The sequence below is a fragment of the Podarcis vaucheri genome, assembly GCF_965113315.1.
Source record: "Podarcis vaucheri genome assembly, chromosome: 12".
NCBI classification, from domain to species: Eukaryota; Metazoa; Chordata; class Lepidosauria; order Squamata; family Lacertidae; genus Podarcis; species Podarcis vaucheri.
This window is the reverse complement of record NC_138750.1, coordinates 39,027,149-39,048,378: the sequence shown is the minus strand read 5'-3', so window position 1 is coordinate 39,048,378 and position 21,230 is coordinate 39,027,149. Positions and strand designations below refer to the sequence as shown.

Sequence of the window (21,230 nt, the reverse complement as noted above, 5' to 3'; positions counted from 1 at the left end):
GTCGGACTTGAAGCTCAGCCCATTGCGAGCGGGTTTGCGCCTAACAGCGTTCGGCGCTCTCGCTCACTGCTCACCACTGCCGCCTAGCGACTCGATGGGGCTGCTGCCGCAAAGCCCAGCCGCCAATCACCAAAGCGCGCTGCCTCTCCGCAGCTGGTCTGGTTTCCAAGGCGGCGAGGCAGCAGCAGCAGCATCACCTACTTGGCTCACTTTTCGGGAGCTCGCGCCTCTGGTGCGACGTCACAGTGCCTACTTGTCCAATGGGGACGCTTGGGCCGATGGCATTATAAATAAGGGCTGCGAGAGGGAGCTGCGGCTTCATTCCGGACGGGGGCGGGGCTTTGCGGAGAGCTCAGGAGCCGTCGCAGGTTGTGCACCATGACTCTGGAGGTAAGGGAACCGCGGGGGGGGGGGGAGCCGGCCGGCCGGCGCCTGAAGCAGCGGCGTGAGCGCAGCTTCTGGAGGGACCTGGACTGCGCCGAGAGTGGTACTTGGGGAGGAGAAGCGGGGGGGGGGCTGCTGGTCCCCAGGTTTTGCAGCAGTATCCGGCGAGTGACCTCCTGTGCTGTCCAGGATAGGCTGCTGGGTTCGGTTCGATCCAATCCAGCGAAGCTATTCTTAGGCAAATCCTATGCCTGCACCGTGCAATCCTATACCTGGAAGGATTGAGCCTCATTGAACTCAATAGAACTTATTTTTGAACAGACATGTATAGAATTGCTGTGTAATACACTCTTTTAAAAAAAGTGTGACTTGAGTTTCCCTATTTGATTATTTCCTACAACTTTTGGTTGGAAGGGAATTCCCCCCCCCTCCCATCTGTTTGGCTCAGGGGTCAACACTGCAGTGATCAACTAAGTGATCCCCAAGTCACCATAACATTGCACCTCATGTTGAAGTATGTAGGTACAGAATTGAGGAGGTAGAACTTTAAAACCTGGACAGTTATAGCCGTGCTTTGGCAGCTCCTCCAGCTAGTACAGTGGTACCTCAGGTTACAAACGCTTCAGGTTACAGACGCTTCAAGTTACAGACTCCGCTAACTCAGAAATAGTACCTCGGGTTAAGAACTTTGCTTCAGAATGAGAACAGAAATCGCGTGGTGGCAGCGGGAAGCCCCATTAGCTAAAGTGGTACATCGGGTTAAGAACAGTTTCAGGTTAAGAACAGATCTCCAGAATGAATTAAGTTCTTAACCCGAGGTACCACTGTACTGATTCATGAAGTATAATGTGATGAAACGAGTCCCTCCACCCCCACCCAACCACACAAATGGGAGCTGCAATCCATTTAGTGTTGAAACCATAAACTTGGGCAAGTTCCGGTGCACAGTTGCAGAAGATCTGTGGAATTGCTTGGGGACAAGGCAGGGACCTACCTGCCTGATGGACTGGTTTGGGGTTTCAGCTTTAGAGAATTATAGGGGAGCAGTGGAGAGTCTTGTCTTTCAGGATTTGGGACACTTTAAAGACTGCTTGCCTTTAGGTGCTGCACGTTCATGTTTTGTGCATGTGCTAGCTAGTCTCCCCTCCGAGTTAAGTGTGACTGCACAAACACTTACGGCTTCCTCCATCGGAGCATTTATGGCTGGGGACCCGCAAAGTCTGAGGACTGCAACACTCCACTTGCATGCTAGGATCGGAAGCTGCAGCCTCTTCTCTTTCTGATGTGCAGACCTCAGCTCTTTCCTACTTATTCTGCTGGGCCAGCATTAGCATCATGCAGAGAAGGGCTAGGAAGAGCTAAAGTGATGCAGCTGGTGAAGGCAGATTCAGCAGCAGCATAATAATCCCTCCCCCAGAAGTACTCAAACTCTGCACACAGCAGCTCTGCTTAACTGCCTGGATTTTGGCCGAATCTTTCGCAAGGGGGATTTGAGGACTACAGATGATTGTTGTGTAACATGCAGTCTTTGTGACTCTCTGAACACATGCAAGCCACAGCCACCCGCTCCAATTTAAATGAATGGCTGCTAGCTTGTCTCTTATAATGCCATCTAGATGTAGAACAGTAATAAAGCAACGGAACAATGTAGAATTAAAAACACAACTGCATTCAAAAGTGATTAGCATCCAGTTAGAATACAATAGTTTTCCCCCATCAATTGCAACAGTAAATAGATTTTAAGATTTTGTTGTTTCTTTAATAATATTTGTGTGCCATCTTTGTGATGTAATGGGGTCCCCCCATAAATGTCTTTTCCCCAAAGTGCATGGCCATGTAGGGGCTTTCTTCTCAGTTTTGGCATTCCAGAAAGGATGCTGCAGCATGCAGTCAGTCAGTCACAAACCTATTTTATACATTTATTTAGGCAATTCTATATTGTGCAATCAAGCTGTGCCTTCTGGGTGAGCTGTAATACGCTATTTGCAAAAGAGCTCACAAGGTGATTACAGAATATTTAGGGATAACTAATACAGATATTCTTTCTCCTATTCAGAGCAAGTGCATAAGTGACTTTACGCAAACAATCCTGAATATAGTTTATCAGATAATTTCAAAGCACCCCCACTAAGAAGTATGAGATTTTATGTTCTTAACTAGAGGGGGGATTTACTGGGATTCCTTCTTTCTACAAAGCCATTGCCACCCTGGTTGGTATCCTTTAAAAAGCACAGGTAGGTCTGCATGCTGAAAAGGGTGTCAGGGTTACATTGCACAATAGCAACCCCCCTCCCATGCTATTGCCCCTGGCAGACCACTTTTGAGTTGACAGTGCAGTCCTATGAGTAGTGCAGTCCCAGTAATCAATGGGGCTTACTCCTAAGTATACAGGATAGCATTGCAGCCAAAGGGTACTTTTAAAAGCATTGATTTAGGCCAGTGGTTCTAGAACTTTTCCCCTCTAGGCCACACTTTCAGAATAATAATTAAAAGAAATTGATAAGAAAAGAAACTGGAAAAGAAATACATTGGAAAACAAAAAGAAACACGCAGTGCTTGATTTTGAAAATATACCCATATTCTGCAAATAAGAAAAAAAATATTTTGATACTATATCGTCTTATACTATACTACACCAAAATTTTAAAATATTTCTTTGATTGTCCTTTAATCTTCCCACCACACTTGTCATCTCCTCCTGTAACACCTGTATGGGACCCCATGCCCTGTTAAGGCCAATGATTTAGGCTGTGTATAAATCACTGGGTTTAAAGTGCATTCTCTGGCCCCTGGAAAAATCACTGGAACTAATTTACGCCTCACAGGCCTACAACATGAGGCACTCTTTAAAAACTACAGTTTGAATGATTCTTTAGGGAGGGGAAATGTCTTTTAAATGTATGATGTGCATGCTGGGGGTGGGCAGGCAATTGCTGCTCAAAGTATATAAAAAAACAACTACTGGACTATCTTAAGCACTTGGGTATAAGTGTGTTTCTTTGGCTCCTTGCTATTGCTTGAAAAACAGCTCCTGGTGATCAAGTTTGTAATAATCCCATTGGCTATTCATATTCTCTGGAACTGGATAAAGGTAAAGGGACTCCTGACCATTAGGTCTAGTCGTGACCGACTCTGGGGTTGTGGCGCTCTTCTCACTTTACTGGCCGAGAGAGCCAGCGTACAGCTTCTGGGTCATGTGGCCAGCATGACTAAGCCACTTCTGGTGAACCAGAGCAGCACACGGAAACGCCGTTTACCTTCCCGCCGGAGCGGTACCTATTTACTAGCACTTTGACGTGCTTTCGAACTGCTAGGTTGGCAGGAGCAGGGACCGAGCAACGGGAGCTCACCCCGTCGCGGGGATTCAAACCGCCGACCTTCTGATTGGCAAGTCCTAGGCTCTGTGGTTTAACCCACAGCACCACCTGCGTCTCTCTGGAACTGGATAGTTCGCCATAATTTTATAGCAAGCTTTTTATGGCTAGGTGTAGTTAAATCTACTATTCTAATATTAATAGAAGCATGTGGGAAGAAAGAATAGTGAGAATTAATCAACAGAAGGGTGGGAAACCAACTCTGAATTTGTAACGGTATTTGTATCAGTGGGTCTAAAATAGGATAGCATGAATGAATGAATGGATACTATGGTTACACATATTGGACACAGTAATGAATGGGTGCCCTGTTATAACTGCTCTGTAATGGAACACAGTAGCTCATTGTTTAATTTCAGTGATGTTCTATAGTTGTTTCATCTAATGAATGTTTGTGGGGGGAGAGTTTATGGGAATTTAAGAGTTGACGACTGCATCTTTGTGAGCCAAGGATGAGTTGATTAAGAGTCCGGATTTTAGTGCTGGCCGTCTGCCTATTTGGAAAGCTTCATACTGAATTATTTGTTTCTTTGCAGTATTTTACTTTCTGATAGGAGAGAGAGGTTCCTTATGACACCTTTGTTAAAATAGTCACGATGCTTAGCCTGACCTTTTATTTCTCATAACAGATATTAGAGCACTTGCGAGGAAAGAGCCCGATTGATTCGCCACAAACTGGCATTCAGTTCTGGCAGGATCATTGTGTCATGAGCTTTGCGCAAAATACGCATCCTACTGCTCATGCATATAACTGCAGGTCTGCCTGGAGATTTCACAGTGCTAATCAAATAAATAACTTAGCAATATACCCATCGGGGCATGGGTAATGCATGTCAGTTGTTGGCAAAGAAGGGTCAATACAAGAGCTGTACTATGTATAGTGGAGCAGTATCTCCTTTCCGGCATCACTGTAATGCGTCTCTTGTGACTTAGAATCATAGCAAAGGCAGATGAGAGAATTATTGACACTGACTCAAGGTTACCCTGAAGTAGTAGAATAAAAAGATGCTGGGCATGTCTTGCTTTTTGTAAAATTAGCTCTGCTCTAAAGGGGAAAGGAGATTGCTAAACCATGTGGACTCTAGACTAGCATCTTTATTTTTAAGGGGGTTTTGTGTGGGAAAAGTAGCCAATGTGTTATATAAATACATATTTAAAACTAGTCAGGTACTTCATTTAGAATTCTTGAAACATGATCTGTGATTCTTGGAGACTGACAAAGAGAACTGAAAAATAGCTTTTCCAGTCCCATACGTTTCTCTTTTTAAAAACATCATTGTCTGTTCTAGGACCTAATTCACAAAAACGTATACTTGCTCTATCCTTGAGTTACTGGATTCACTTATCCAGAGCTTCCTGCTCTTGGGAGCTGTCATTAGTGCAAATATCAAGCCACACACTTGGTCTTGAGAGGATTAGGGCAGAAGAAGCTGTTTGCAGCCAAAAACCATTCTCTCCCCCCACCCATGGGAAGGAAACCTTTTTCTATAAAAAATAATATTGAACACGGGAGCAGAACTTGAATCCTTGACAGCAGTATCTGTGTTTCACATGTAATGTAGTTCTGACCTCGGTGAAGTCGAAAATCAGTAGAGCTGACAGAATATTGAACAGATGGCAGCCATGAAGCCCAAAATGAGGCCTTTTGGCAAGCTCATGGGTAGGCAAACTAAGGCCTGGGGGCCGGATCTGGCCCAATGGCCTTCTAAACCTGGCCCATGGACGGTCTGGGAATTGGCGTGTTTTTACATGAGTAGAATGTGTGCTTTTATTTAAAATGCGTTTCTGGGTTATTTGTGGGGCATAGGAATTCGTTCATTCCCCCCCAAAAAAATATAGTCTGGCCCCCCACAAGGTGTGAGGGACAGTGGACCGGCCCCCTGCTGAAAAAGTTTGCTGACCCCTGGGCAAGCTGCTAGCTCCCCCTAGTCCGCCTGACAGAAATCTTAGGATAAAATGAGCATAAACCTGCTTTGTGGTGGAACACTGTGATACTGATATGGAAATAATAAAATCCCATGCTTTTTAGTCAAAAATAAACTTGGGTAGGTAATTCCAGTCTATAAACATGCTTTAAAATCAGTGAGCCAAATTAGCCCCTTGCTGATCATTAAAGTGTTACAGAGAAATAAACCTGCATTAAGGCTGCCATTTTATACCTGGCTCCCTCGGAGCAGGTCCATTGGGACTTTTGAACCAACGTGCATAGGACTGATCAAGTAAGTGGTATTAAATATTGGTCCCATCGCAGATGAGCATATTCTGGCCTGGTAGTATAATGTGACATTCTTGTAGCCATGTCAGACTGATTAAACTGGCTTACTTCAAATGAAACCTTATACCCAAGAATAGAAAAATACCAAGGCAAACAAAAAACAACCCGGCTTGCTGAAAGAGCTGATATTGAACAGAGTTGGAAAGATGCCCAGTGTCTTCAGTATCTGCATTGCAGCTTACACAGAGAAAGAGAGTGAGATTCAAGCGATGCTACAACTTGACTACATGCAACTGCTGATTGCATGGGAAGCTTCTTAGCATAACTTGCTGGTAGAGCATTTGTCTTGTTTCAGAAGGTCTCAAATTCAGTCTCTGGCATGACCAGGTGAGACTCAGAGAGACTCCTCCCTGAAGCATCAAACTCCTTGGAAGCAATATATGGCTGTTTTAAGTGAAATTCTTATGGGGTTTTTTTGCCTCTCTTCAGGCCGACTTCAACACCGTGGCAGAAAAAGTAAAAAAACTAAAGACCAAACCAACTGATGATGAACTAAAAGAACTGTATGGACTCTACAAGCAGTCGACCGTGGGAAATATTAATATTGGTAACTTTGTACATACCTACACGTTTATATATTCATTTCAAAGATACTTTGCATGGTTTTTATTGAAACTTAGTTGTTATCTTTTGGCAGAGTGTCCTGGGATGCTGGATTTGAAAGGCAAAGCAAAATGGGAAGCATGGAACCAGAAGAAAGGTGATGGATTTATTACAGCTCTTTATTATTCTGATTCAAAATAATGTCATGGGAAAATAACAAATAAGGCATAGTAATAAAGCTGATTTCCCCCCCTTTACAGGTATGTCAAAAGAAGATGCCATGAAGGCTTACATTTCTAAAGCAAATGAGATGATCGAGAAATATGGACTGTAGATTTTCTTTGGACAATTAGTTCAAAGGCAAGGGCACTACTCATTTTCAGACTCATGTGAACATCATTATTTGCAATAAACTTTTTTCTTCTTTGAACACGGCTTCTTTGGATCCTCTTTAAGCTAGTGTAATATTCATGGTTTTGGCCACTTAAATATTCACAGCAATCTTCTCATTACCCATGTCAATATAAAAGTTTGCACTCACGCGGTAGAAAAATAATAATTCAACTACTTTGGGAGCGGCAGTGATGTTAGGCTATTATAATGCATCTGGTTAGTTTTACTTACAGGAAATACTGGTAGCACTTCTGTTCCAACTAGTGACACCAGAGGTGGGGAACCTGTAGTGCAATTCCCATCAGCCCTGCCAGTGCTGGCTGTGATAGGAGCTGTCTTGCACTGATGGACCGTTTCAGATGGCATAAGGTTTTGAAATCATGTATTTACACCTACACACCCATTGCAAAAGAAACATGAAACCATACACAAACTTCTCAAATGTGATAAGTTGCTTCTGGTTGCATGCAATTTCCTTGCCCAAAAATCAATTTACCTATTAATTATCCGAAACACTTTCTTCTTTAAAAGAACGAAATATTCCAATTAACAGGCAAAAATTAATAAAAAAGACTGATTGCAATCAAAACGTATTTGCAACTTATGACACAGTCCTTAAAATGTGAGGTAATCATCTCTGCTTCCGCAGATTTCATCAACCTCTGTTACATCTTGAGATTTAGGAGGATATATTTGAGTTTTGGGGGAAGCATGTAGAGTCATAACAAGCCAAGACTCCATTGGCCTCATGTACATGACTGAACAATGTCTAATTAGAACAAGGATCAGTTAAGGCCAAATGCCTTTATGCTATCTCATTTCACTGCAGCTTTAGAGTCTTAAATTTTTGGGCATACATTTATTTTGCTGAGGAGGTTGCCTACTAATGATTCTGAACAGGAAGCAGTGGGAGGGAACTAGAACGCTCTTTGAGTGTTCTGGGTGGGGTAAATCATTGAAGAAGGCTGCTGCTGATGGTGATATCTGCCACCCATCTGGCTGGGTTATCCCAGCCCAGTGCCTTGGAACTTCTCGCCATGTAGGAAGCGGGACGTGCTGAACTACTTCAGTGGACTAGCCAGTTCTTGAAATCTCAGTGTTTTTTCCATGAGCTGTAACTGTTTGGGATAAAATGGAAATGGTTAACCTGGTCCTCTGCCAGAGGAACAAAAAAATATCCAAAGGAACGACTGACCTAATTCCAGATAAATTGCAAGAGGTTCAAGTTTATGTGAGCCCTTCAGAAACAACATAGCAATACAAATATGCAACAAATTGCAGTGAGCTGTTCCCATCATTCCAAGCTTGCTTCTGAACTAAACTGCTATAACAGCCTGCTTATTTCTTTGGCCACAGTGAACACTATTCTGCAGTTCAGGAATCTCTTTAATGGAACGTGTTCTTACATCTACTGAACAAAGGATTCAATTGTCTCAACACTTGCTTTCCTCTCCAAGTTTAGTTTACAAGTTTGGAAAGAAATTGGATGTGACTTGCACAACAAATTCAATAGAGCCATTCAGAGACCTACTCTATATTCATGATAATGTGCCCATTTGATGCCTGGTTGGTCTTTTTCCTTGAAAAGGGACTGGAAACTCCAGTTGCCAGTACAACACGATAGCCATGGGAATTGCTTTACTCAGTAATTGGATGCTGCTTCATTGTTACAAAACCATTAAATGTTTCAAAATTAATAATTTTTGCCCTTTGCACAGGACAGAAAATTGCAGTTCACTGTTTTATAAGAAGCTGAGAATTTTCCCATGTAAAAGGTCTTCAAGTGAATGGACTTGCTGTTTATGGATTGTAAAAGGGAGAAGAACACTAAAATATATTTCTGCTTTCTAATATGTTTCTCCTGGCCTACCTAATCATATCTACCTAAATTTCTGCAGTGAATTGTACTTTTAATCTGAGAAATACTTACCCACCTGCTATCGAACTGTCCATTTTGTCTCACCATGTGCAATATGAGGAGCTTCACTGCCACTTGAAAGCAGACAAATAAACTATTAAATAACACTGGGCTTTCAGGGCAGATGAATCTTTTCCTTTCTTAAAAAAACAAAACCAATTGATGCTTTCATTTAAAATAAAATTCACTGAGTCTTTCAGAAGAGCCACTTCTATTTCAGATCTTCAATTTAGGTATCAGTAAAGGTAAAGGGACCCCTGACCATTAGGTCCAGTCGTGGCCGACTCTGGGATTGCGGCGCTCATCTCGCTTTATTGGCTGAGGGAGCCGGCGTACAGCTTCCGGGTCATGTGGCCAGCATGACTAAGCTGCTTCTGGCAAACCAGAGCAGCACACGGAAACGCCATTTACCTTTCCGCCGGAGTGGTACCCATTTATCTACTTGCACTTTGACATGCTTTTGAACTGCTAGGTTGGCAGGAGCAGGGACCGAGCAACGGGAGCTCATCCCGTTGCGGGGATTTGAACCGCTGACCTTCTGATCGGCAAGTCCTAGGCTCTGTGGTTTAACCCACAGCACCACCCGCATCCCAATTTAGGTATTACCTGGTGTAATAATAGCAGTATTGATAATCTACATTAGCAGTTACATTCCCAGGCTGGGCAAAAATCCTCATTGGCCAGGGCCATGATGCCATCACCTTAAAGGCTGCAGTGAACATCAGTACCTGCCAAAAAAACCTCAGGTAAATATACCATTGCTACTGCCTGGGAGAGAAGCTCATTAGTAGCGAGGTTGCATTGGTGAGTCCTTTTTTTGATGCGCAGCAAGGCTGTGCAGCAGCAACTGGTCACACTGCTAGGGCCATTTGTGACTCAAGTTTTTCTGAATGTTTAAAGGCTCCCTTAAATATGGTTAAAGACTTCACCCCCCCCCCAAATGAGGCTATTGGGAGTGTGATGTCATAGCAGGAGTACTGATAGCAGGAGATGGAATCAGCAGGTAGGTCTCTCCTAGCTCAATACATCAATATTGCAACCCAACTACAAAAGTAACATAAATCTGACTCTACACCTTGCTTTTGAATATATATTTTTTCATTTCTATTTTGTTTCTCTCGTTCTCTTGAACACACAGAATTTTGATACAGAAGGAGGGGGGGGGCATGGATGCTCCCCCATTGCTTTCTGAACGGGCCCAAGGCGATGACCTCGACTGTACCCAACTCTGTCTGCGACCCTCAGCCCCCACACCGTTGCATAAGCACCACACTATACCCCTGCCCCCACTAACAAAAGGCTCCCCTTTCCTCTCTCTATACGGGCGAAATAAGCCCCGATCTTCTCTATGCTTTCCTCTCGCCCTATTCCTAACGTGAGTAGACCGCATCACAATGTATCTCCATTCACTATACTGAACTCCGCTTTAGCCAATCACAGTCATGCATTCGCCTTGCAGGAGCTAGCTCAGGAGCTACTGCACGCCTCATTTCACTCCTAACAAGCTGCTGACGACCCCCCGTGGCGAGAACAATGGATCCGAAACCAGAAACCTCGTAAAACTGTCAAAATCCTGTTACAATGTATCCATTCCTGCTATAATATATCCGTTCTGTTTCCGACCCTTGATTGACGGTACAAAATAGGTCGGGAAGCATGGAAACCTTTAGAAATTGATATAAAATCAACCGTAACTCCGATTTCCTTGCTCTTGGTGTCATTCAATTCAGTTTCCTCTAGACTCCATGATGCTATTCCTACTTCCATAATCCCTGAGATGACAAGTCACGTACACAGGAACTTTCTAATCCCTTCAGATCACACCTCCGGGCAATGCCAGGTGTCAGACCATGCATATCTCTGGACTATTGTCTTGTTACCACCGGTACTCAGGAAGTGTTTACCTACGCATATCTCTCACTCTGCATATTTCCCCCTCCCTTATCTCAAATGTTAATTACTGTAACCCCGCCTTTCTTAAATATATTCATGATGTAACCCGTGAGACCCAACTTATCCATAATGTATGCATGACGTTTCTCACACTGTATTCTGGGAATCGGAAGGAACTTTTAAAAGTCAATGTCGCCCCATCCTCGGGGTTCAATGCCATTTTGAACCTGTTGCGCAATAAACATTGGGTCTCCGCTGTTTGCTCCTGTGTCCGGCTGAACTTATTTTTTCCGCTAGGACCCGCGGACTTAGTCCGACGAGCCGGGTGGCCGGACAACTCCGCACCCGGAATTTTCCCGTAACAGTTGGCGCCTGAACAGGGACGGGCGGTTCTCCCGTGTTGCTGACCGGGGGCCCCGAAATCTTCAGCCGGCTCCGGGCCCTTTTGCCCGAGAAGATCCTTTGGACCCCCGGCCATCTTCCGGGCGGTAATCAAACGTCCCAAGAGTTCAGCTGGGGAGCAAAGGGACATCCAGCCGGCTTCTTCGATCCCGGGATCAACGTTGAAGACGCGTGAGTATAGGGGAAGAAAATCCAGTGCACTGGTGGGAAGGGGTGGAAGTCTCCTGGCAACTGAATCTCTGCCCTCCTCCCTATCGCTCCTTCTTACCTTTCCCTTCCTGGTCCGGCTAGAGAGACCGTGGACCACCGCTCAGCCCGAAAGGGGGGCTCTGAGCTCTATCTCTTTCTCTAAACCCTCCAGCCAGCCGCACCAATTGGGAGTCCGAAAGTAAGACGGAGAGAGCCGACTTGAAAGACAGCCGACTCTCCGCAACGGACATCCCAGTTGAAAGCAAGGGGTTGGAGCTCTCTTTCCGAACTTCTCTAGCGCCCGGCAAGGGGGCGGGAAGTGGTCTTGCTTTCTGTCACCAATCCCAGCCGCACCGGTCGGGCCACGTAACACGTGTATCGTGCGTGAGCCCGCTTCCGAAAGCAAGGGGGATTTTCGATTCGAAAACCTGTCCAGGGATCACCCGATCTGGCATCGCACTACGCGGGCGTCCAGTAGGGCCCCTTTTCCTGAGAGTGTGACGATAGGTAGGAGGTTGCCAGGAGGGGTTGCCCATGGTGAATTGGGCGGGACCGGCAGAGTGGAAGAGAGCCCCAGGTTATAGGAAATAGGAGTAAGGAAGTAAGGAAAATCGGAAAAGAAACATAAAAAACCAGATAGATAGAGCTCTCAAACCCTTCGCGAAGGAAGTAGGAAATAGGCGCGCTGATAAGGCAGCCCAAGCAGCTGCACTCCGCCCCCCGCAAAATGAGTCAGAGTTCCAAGCATTACAACTCCCCCTAAATGTAGATCCCTCACAAATGTACCATACTGCCCCAGACGAAGAAAAGACCATGTGGGAATCCCTAGGCGCAGTTAACCATGCTGGGGTCTGGACCCTCCCCGATGGCAGAGCCGTCCTTCCAAAAGCGTGGACTCCAAAATTGGTGAGGGTCCTCCACCAACAAACACACTGGGGAAAGGAAAGGTTAATCGAACACGTTAAGAGATCCTGGTTTGCTCCAGGATTAGCTGCCGCAGCCACTGCAGCCTCCAAGAATTGTGCTACCTGCACCGCGTTCAACCCAAAACGCCAACCCAAAAGGCCGCCAGGGGCTAGACAATGGGCTTTTGTCCCTTTCGAAAGTTTGCAATTAGATTTCATAGATTTGCCACTATGCCAGGGTTTCAAGCACGCCTTGATCATAATAGACCAATTCTCCTCATGGGTAGAAGGGTTCCCCTGCCGAAAGGCCACTGCCTCAGTAGTTGCCAGAGCCCTCCTTCAAGACATCATACCCCGATACGGAATACCCCGCCGCTTGGACAGTGACAGGGGAACCCACTTCACCGCAGAAATAGTACAACTAGTCGCCAGAGCCCTCCAAATAAAATGGGACTTACATACCCCTTACCACCCACAATCTTCTGGTCAAGTGGAACGGATGAATCAGGAGATAAAAATACAGTTGGGAAAGCTCTGCCGAGCTACGGGACTGAAATGGGTGAATGCACTTCCACTAGTTCTACATAACATTCGAAGTGCCCCAACTGGACCATTAAAACTGTCACCGTTCGAACTCCTGTTTGGGAGACCCCCTCCTGTGTACAATACCCTATACCCCCTTTCAGAACTCGAGGTGGGGGAAACAGAGCTCACTAATTATGTTATTCAGCTCCAGATACAGCTAAAACGTCTCCACCACTACGCAGCCGTCGAGGGACAGAACCTGCCCATCGACGCCCAAGCCCACTCCTTTCATCCAGCGGACTGGGTTCTAGTCAAGGTATATCCGAAACTACCCCTACAACCAACTTGGGAAGGACCTTATCAGGTACTTCTGACTTCACCGACCGCTGTAAAAGTGGGGGAGAAGGCCGCGTGGATACATCACACTAGGTGCAAGTCGGCACCACCTCCCCTGGAGACTCAAGACAGCCACGGAGAGGATTACACCTTCGACTCCCCGCCTTCCCCACCAACCTCCTACATCGACGACGACGAGGAATTAAGACCAGCAGATCGGAGCCAAGGTCGGGCTCAACAGACCGGACCAGCAGATCGGAGCCAAGGTCGGGCTCAACAGACCGGACCAGCAGATCGGGGCCAAGGTCGGGCTCAACAGACCGGACCAGCAGATCGGGGCCAAAGTCGGGCTCAACAGACCGGACCACACGCCACGCCACCCAACTGGACATCTGAAATCATCCCAGACACCGACGCCCTCAAGCTACGCCTCAAACGCTGCAACGCCTCACCTGACAGCTCCGTTGACAGCTCTCCTGACAGCGCTCTTTGACAGCTCCGTTGATAGCTCCACTGACAGCGCACTTTGACAGCTCCATTGACAGCTGTTCTGACAGCGCGTTCCCACGGCCTTTCGACCGCCCTATACCCAATGCTTCCCCATCTCCGAACTCTAACCATGAACTTCTTCATCTTTCTTGCCTACCAGACTTTGACCTACTCCTCGGCCATGCCAACCGATCATTGTACTGGCTTACCCACAGACTACCATTTCCTGGACTATCACCGACTCGAGACGGGTGGAAAGTCAAACCCTGATCGAATGGGGGACTTTGACTTTTGCCTCCCCGAGTCTCGGACATTGCTGCGACATTCCCTCGTACCCCGGCTAACTGACAACGAGTATTGGGAACTTTTCATTCGAGACCAAACCTTACACCGAATTGGGTCAGCCGCGGTCACCCTTGACCATTCTTACTACCGCCTCACCTGCAAGAACGGGACTCATTTCCTTTTCGGTAAAGGAGAACTCTTAAGGAACCCTAACTGGACCGAGATTGAGAAAGGAGGGGCTGCACCATCCTACACCGATGCAACCGATCCCTCCGACAACTTAATCTTCGGATTCCAATGCCTCTTCATGACCCCGGAACCCCGAAAACCACAACTACAAGGACTTTGCGTAAGAAAGTTCTGCTGCCTTTGGAACCTCGGAGTTACCCACGACTGGAGGGGAGCAGAATACCTAGAAGGTTGGTACCATCCAGCACATCCCTCGCGCTCCCCCACATGGGATAACGTTGGACCTTTGCGATGTGGGGGCATAGCCAAAGACAGGCGCCTCCTAAATACCACCGACCCCCTTCATCCACTCGGCACGGCACCACGGAAACTCGGCGCTGACCCTTCCTTCCCCGGAGAAGATCTCCTTTCCTCCTGGGAACAGAACTCTTATATTAAACTCATCGGCCAGGTGGCCAAGGAGGCACCCTACCCTGAATGCTGGATTTGCGCCCATGCGCCCAGCCACCTTCAACAGAGTCTCCCCCTCGTTCCCGTCCCAGTCACCATAGAACAATTCCGGTCAGGGGATGTCGCCTCCTGGAACCTGACCACGTTGAACTTGACCCATCAATACCTTTACCTCACTGGCCCGACCAAGGGTCCACTCTGCCGCACCTTTACCGGGGAAGGGACTTTCATCGGCTCCAGTACCTGTGCGTCCAACTTAGAACTCTTATCCACCGGCCATGCCACCATTACGGACGTGACAGGATCCCGGACCTTCCCAAACCTCACCCTCGCTTGGGCCACTGTCATCGGTCACCCCCCACTCTGGCAGCCCCAACCCGCCGACGCTATGTTACTACAAGCCTTCGCCTCGGGGAGGATGGAGTCGTATCTCAGCGGCTTGTTTTGGGTATGTGGCCATCGCGCTTATACCTGGGTCAGCCCCCATATGTCTGGATCTTGCTTCGTCGGGTACATCGTTCCCGGAATAAGAGTAGTGCCACATCTACCCCCTGGGAGACAGAGAAATAAAAGGGAGAAGAAGCAACTGTCTGACTTATCCGATGTCGCCGCAAACGGGGAAACCGTGGGTCGAGCACTCTTTCCTGCTTACGGGGCAGGATCCAACCACGTCGACATCCTTCGGCTTACTGACATCCTCCTCAAATTCATGCAGGAGGCAACTGAGATCACAGACTCCCTGGTGTCAGAGCTGTCCGAAGTGAGACAGCTAAGTTTACAGACGAGAATTGCCACGGACTTTCTGCTGTCTAGCCAAGGAGGGACGTGCGCCTTAATAGGTACGGAGTGTTGCACATATGTAACTGACCAAACTTTAAACATCACTGGACATTTGAATAACATCCACGAGCTAGCAGGGAGACTACACGAGATACAACACGAAGGACTGTCTGACACCGACTTGTGGGGATGGCTGCCCAAGCTGGGGTGGCTCCGACAATTAATCAAGGTCGTATTTCTCACGATTCTTACTGTTATCTTTTGCATCTCAGTGCTCTGTTGTGCCATACACTGTGTCTCTCCTTGCTGCTCTCTTCTCCGCTTCCCTGTTCAATCCGCTCCTCTTTCCCTTCGAGCCTATTCCCGCTCCCGCAGCGCTCCTGTCTTTCCTGAATATGTACAAATGAGACACCTTGGCGAAGGGGAGTATGAAATCACAGGGGTATAGGGTGCGGAGAAAGGATTTGCAAGTTCTTGCAGAACTTTGATGCAAATCTATCTCCGAATGGGGGACTGATACAGAAGGAGGGGGGGGGCATGGATGCTCCCCCATTGCTTTCTGAACGGGCCCAAGGCGATGACCTCGACTGTACCCAACTCTGTCTGCGACCCTCAGCCCCCACACCGTTGCATAAGCACCACACTATACCCCTGCCCCCACTAACAAAAGGCTCCCCTTTCCTCTCTCTATACGGGCGAAATAAGCCCCGATCTTCTCTATGCTTTCCTCTCGCCCTATTCCTAACGTGAGTAGACCGCATCACAATGTATCTCCATTCACTATACTGAACTCCGCTTTAGCCAATCACAGTCATGCATTCGCCTTGCAGGAGCTAGCTCAGGAGCTACTGCACGCCTCATTTCACTCCTAACAAGCTGCTGACGACCCCCCGTGGCGAGAACAATGGATCCGAAACCAGAAACCTCGTAAAACTGTCAAAATCCTGTTACAATGTATCCATTCCTGCTATAATATATCCGTTCTGTTTCCGACCCTTGATTGACGGTACAAAATAGGTCGGGAAGCATGGAAACCTTTAGAAATTGATATAAAATCAACCGTAACTCCGATTTCCTTGCTCTTGGTGTCATTCAATTCAGTTTCCTCTAGACTCCATGATGCTATTCCTACTTCCATAATCCCTGAGATGACAAGTCACGTACACAGGAACTTTCTAATCCCTTCAGATCACACCTCCGGGCAATGCCAGGTGTCAGACCATGCATATCTCTGGACTATTGTCTTGTTACCACCGGTACTCAGGAAGTGTTTACCTACGCATATCTCTCACTCTGCATATTTCCCCCTCCCTTATCTCAAATGTTAATTACTGTAACCCCGCCTTTCTTAAATATATTCATGATGTAACCCGTGAGACCCAACTTATCCATAATGTATGCATGACGTTTCTCACACTGTATTCTGGGAATCGGAAGGAACTTTTAAAAGTCAATGTCGCCCCATCCTCGGGGTTCAATGCCATTTTGAACCTGTTGCGCAATAAACATTGGGTCTCCGCTGTTTGCTCCTGTGTCCGGCTGAACTTATTTTTTCCGCTAGGACCCGCGGACTTAGTCCGACGAGCCGGGTGGCCGGACAACTCCGCACCCGGAATTTTCCCGTAACAATTTAAAAGTCACTAATTTAGATTGCAAGTTCGGCATTCTACAATATCAGTTATGCTCTGTCTGGCTATCGCAAGCAGGTTAATGGAGTCACAAATACTCATCCAACTCGCTGGGCAAAACATCCTGATTTATTTATAGTGCGATAAATGATGTCCACTGTTGCGGCTACGACCAACAGACAGAACTTAGAAGTTCAGAAACTGCCAATACACACGTTTTTGTTTTTTAAAGTAGGCAAAGAAGTCAAATGCAGAGGATGGTTTGAAAGAAAACAACTACATCTTTTAGACAAACTAAACATAGTATAAGATTCTGCTGAAACTCTGGTAAGGACAAAGGATTTCAAAGTACCGTACTTGCGACTGTTGTAGGCAACACTGCCATCTTCTGGACATTCAAGCTGCAACATGCCCTACAGTCTGACTGTGAGAGGTTGCTGTTCTCGTGGGTTGAAATATACTGTACTCAGAGTCGCAAAGTGATTTCATGCTCTTTATTCAGCTCATAGTGGTGAGGAGGAATGGATGAAAGTCCCCTCACAGTATCTGCTTTATATACATTATTTACACAATGGGCTGCACATGATTGGCTAATTCCGGAATTCTACTGTAAGCCAATCAGGTTGTGGATTCACTTCTATCTGGAGCAGGATTGGGTGGTTCCTGCCAACCAATCATACTGCTGCATTGTTCTAGGACCAATCAGACTGCTGCATTCTGAATCCTATTGTTCTAGGACTAATCAGACTGCTGCAATTTGGATCCTATTGTTCTAGGACCAATCAGACTGCTTCAGTTTGGATCCTATTCAACTCAGTACATAACATGGGTGCTTCACTTAAACCACACGTACCTTTGCTTGACTATGTGGAAATACACCGGGGAGCTGGAACTAACTGAACCATCCCCGCAGTGGTTGCTGGTGCTCATTGGGGCTGGTGGGGTGGAAGGCAGGGAGGCCAACAGTAGGTGCAGCTGCTCCCTGACTGGTTGTAAAGTTGGCTGATAGGTGGAGGCTAGTTGAGGAAAGACACTGATGTGATATACTCAGGTTGATTCAACAAAAAAAATACTGCATCAGGTCTGCTGGACCACCAGTGAACTTTAACATCTAGGCATTTTGCCAACAGATGGATGCTGGAAATGCAGACAGACCTGAAACACCCCCTGTGGAAAGCCCTCCCCCAATCCCCATAGATCCTTTTTCAAAAGAACTACAAACCAGAATCAACTTGGATATAGTGGGTGTCAGTTCTACAATCCTATTAGTCACGTCTGTCATAAGGACAAAAAAGAGGCAAGGCAAGGCCACACCAGAAGCAAATGGAATAAACTTCCAGTACTGGAAATACAGATATGGGAGACTGGATGCGAGGCCATCTGCAGTTGGAAGACCATGAGAAGATCTAATCCAAGAAACACAAGCTTCCAGATTTGGAGTGGGGTTGTTGGAACTATTGACAAGTCACATCTAAAATTAAGGAAGTTGGTGGGAGTGTAGAAACTGGAGATTTTCAGACTGGTTTTCTGACTTGTTTACTTTACCCCACATTTGACTAATTACCGATCAAGTAGCCACAGTTTGATAAATAACTGAGAAGAACCTCCATAGCTCATTTGGTAGAGCAACTATTTTACATGCAGGAGGTCTCTGGTGTCTTCAGGTAGGGCTGGGATTGGAAGGGACTGTTGTTTGAAATCCGGCCACACAATTCTAATCTTGTGTAGTACAAGTCAGCTTCCAATGTTTTTATGACTGACTGGCAGAAATATAACACTGTACAGCAGACCAGTGGGTCCATATTGTAGAAAAAGAGAAAACAAAAACCAGAATAAACTTAACACAACACATGAGAGCCAATTGTGGATGATCTGCCACACTGCAACAGTCAAGCCATGTTTGGGGGTGGCAGTGACCCAACAAACAATGAGGTTTCCACATTGGCACAATGATTATATATGTCAATGTCAGATAAGCTGGGTTCCAGAACTTCATTTCATCCTCACAACAAAATGTTATTTAAGCAGTGGGGTCTCAGTGGGAATGAACGCACTAGAGTTTGTATGACTCTTCCAGTGTGGCATGATGGTTAAGAGTATTGCACTATGACGTGGGAGACCACCAGGGTCCCATTCCCCACCCAGCCAGGAAGCTCACTGGGTGACCTTGGGCCAGTCACCATCTCTTAGCCTAACTTACCCCACAGGCTTGTTGTGATGATGAAATGAGGAGTAGGGTAGCATTGAGCTCCTTGGAAGATAAAGGTGGTATATAAATCAAGTAAATAAATGGCTAGGTAAACCACATAGCACAGATTATCTTTGACACTTCAAAGCCTTGCTCCAAGACTATTTTGCAAGTATTAAAAATGGCTTGTGCTTTAAATAAAAATAAATACATGTTCCCTTAAGAAATATTAAATGCTATGGATTAATATGGATACAAATATGTTTAAAAGATGACCTGGTCATCTGAAACAGGCATGATGCCACACTCAGCAGTCGGAATTGTCAACTACGCATTTGTTTGTGGCCCACCCTTCCAAGAAACAGATGAGCTATCAAGACATTTATTTATATGTGGCAGATGCCTTCTCACCGTAGTACAAAATGAAGACTGGAAATGAACTTGAATCTACCTTTTCCTGATGTGATGATGTCACATTATCCTGCAGGCAATCAGACTCGGCTAAATGATGATGTCACAAAGCCAGCTTGGAGAAAGGCCAGTGCTTCATACTTTCACTTTGAATGGGTGAACATTTCCCTCTTTTTGCAAGGCTTCAGAACAGTAACTAAAATTGTGAAGTTTGGAGCAAACAAGATTTCTCTCTCTCATTCTCTCTCTCACACACACACACATACACCAGTTTCAGTTGAGGCTTAATTTTAGCTTTGATTGTGTTACTTATATAATTGGTATTAGAAATGTTGTAGAGGGCCCCGCTAATATCCTTACTAATACAACACCGGAAGTAAATTTCTGAGATGCGCTGACTAATTTATATACACTGTTCATGGGAATACCTCCATACCTTTTGCAATCTGTAGTACGGGTGTGGTAATAATTATGATTGTGTTATATTGCAGTCTTCTTGCATTTTTGTTAATGTCTGTATTCTTCTGAATAATGTCACTTCCAAAAAACTCTAATACCTAAGGTAAAGGTAAAGGGACCCCTGACCATTAGGTCCAGTTGTGACCGACTCTGGGGTTGCGGCGCTCATCTCACTTTATTGGCCGAGGGAGCCGGCGTACAGCATGACTAAGCCGCTTCTGGCGAACCAGAGCAGTGCACAGAAAGCGGTACCTATCTATCTACTTGCTCTTTGACGTACTTTCAAACTGCTAGGTTAACAGGAACTCTAATACCTAGGATCAGAAAATCTACACATAAGACATCTATGAAAAGTTCTGAAGGGAGTAACCTGGAAAGAATTGTTAGGGGGAAAGAATCACATATCAGATCATATCAGTGCGCATAGACTGCCCTGGGAAAACCACGCATCGGGGGTTCCATGGTGCAAAAGTTTAAATAGCATGGATCTTCTCAGTTTCCAGAGGGGACCCTCCCCAAACCATGGTGTGTCCCACGGACTCAAATGCGATCCATAATTAGAAGTTTTGGCAGCGTTAAGAACAGTGGCGTAGCGTGGGTTGTCAGCACCCAGGGCAAGGCAAGTAATTTGCGCCCCCTAACCCGGTAGGGGCAGAGAGCTGCGAGTGCGAGCGCGCCCCCTCAGATGTTGCGCCCGGTGCGGCCGCCCCCCCTGCACCCCCCAAGCTACGCCACTGGGTAAGAAATCCTTAAGATTCTGGCTTTGTGCCTCTGGCTGCAGCATCAGCAAGCACGATTGCGATTTTTACAGTGTGTATATATCCTGTGGACACCTGGATGCGCTCTTCTTTTAAGAGTTGCTGTGCGTGGGTGTGGGAAAACCTGTTCAAAAACCCAACGAAATTCACGGGGTTCGTTGCCAAACTCCGCCAGGAAGTGCTTTTTCTTTTCTTTTCGCGCACCGCTTCTTTAAAAGGAGCAGGGGTTTTAATAATAAAAAAAATAAGGAGCAGGTGTGGCGCGCAGCAGCTCTTCAGAAATGCAGCAAGTGGGTCGGGCGACGACGCGGCGTTAGAAAGCGTGCGAGCCGACAGACAGCGGGAGCCGCCCGGTCTGCTCTGCTTCCCGCCCCCTGCAGCTGCTCCCGGCGCCCCCGGGTCTCTCCCTCCGCGTCGGCCCTGCCCCAGCCCAGGCGACCCAAGGCCGGCCTCCAA

The 21,230-nt window shown here is 46.5% G+C and overlaps 1 protein-coding gene and 1 long non-coding RNA gene across 2 annotated transcripts; one reads left to right on the top strand and one right to left on the bottom strand.

The window, feature by feature from the left end:
- The first annotated feature begins 233 nt into the window (after window positions 1–233).
- Window positions 234–7,011, top strand: ACBD7 (acyl-CoA binding domain containing 7). The gene is made up of 4 exons (XM_082193241.1): window positions 234–390; window positions 6,463–6,580; window positions 6,671–6,733; window positions 6,837–7,011. Exons 1-4 carry the CDS (start codon window positions 379–381, stop codon window positions 6,908–6,910), a joined length of 267 nt encoding a protein of 88 aa, XP_082049367.1. The 5' UTR covers window positions 234–378; the 3' UTR covers window positions 6,911–7,011.
- On the bottom strand, window positions 6,826–20,608 carry LOC309515444. The gene is made up of 4 exons (XR_014212476.1): window positions 20,387–20,608; window positions 9,494–9,615; window positions 8,904–9,027; window positions 6,826–8,087 (listed from the first exon to the last, which is right to left on the bottom strand). It is a non-coding gene; the product is annotated as an uncharacterized lncRNA (long non-coding RNA).
- Window positions 20,609–21,230: the final 622 nt, after the last annotated feature.

Bases quoted from the DNA above. Each gene is read 5' to 3' on its own strand.
- ACBD7 (XM_082193241.1), top strand. The intron at 6,581-6,670 runs GTAACTTTGTAC...ATCTTTTGGCAG, and splicing joins CGTGGGAAATATTAATATTG to AGTGTCCTGGGATGCTGGAT. The intron at 6,734-6,836 runs GTGATGGATTTA...CCCCCTTTACAG, and splicing joins AGCATGGAACCAGAAGAAAG to GTATGTCAAAAGAAGATGCC.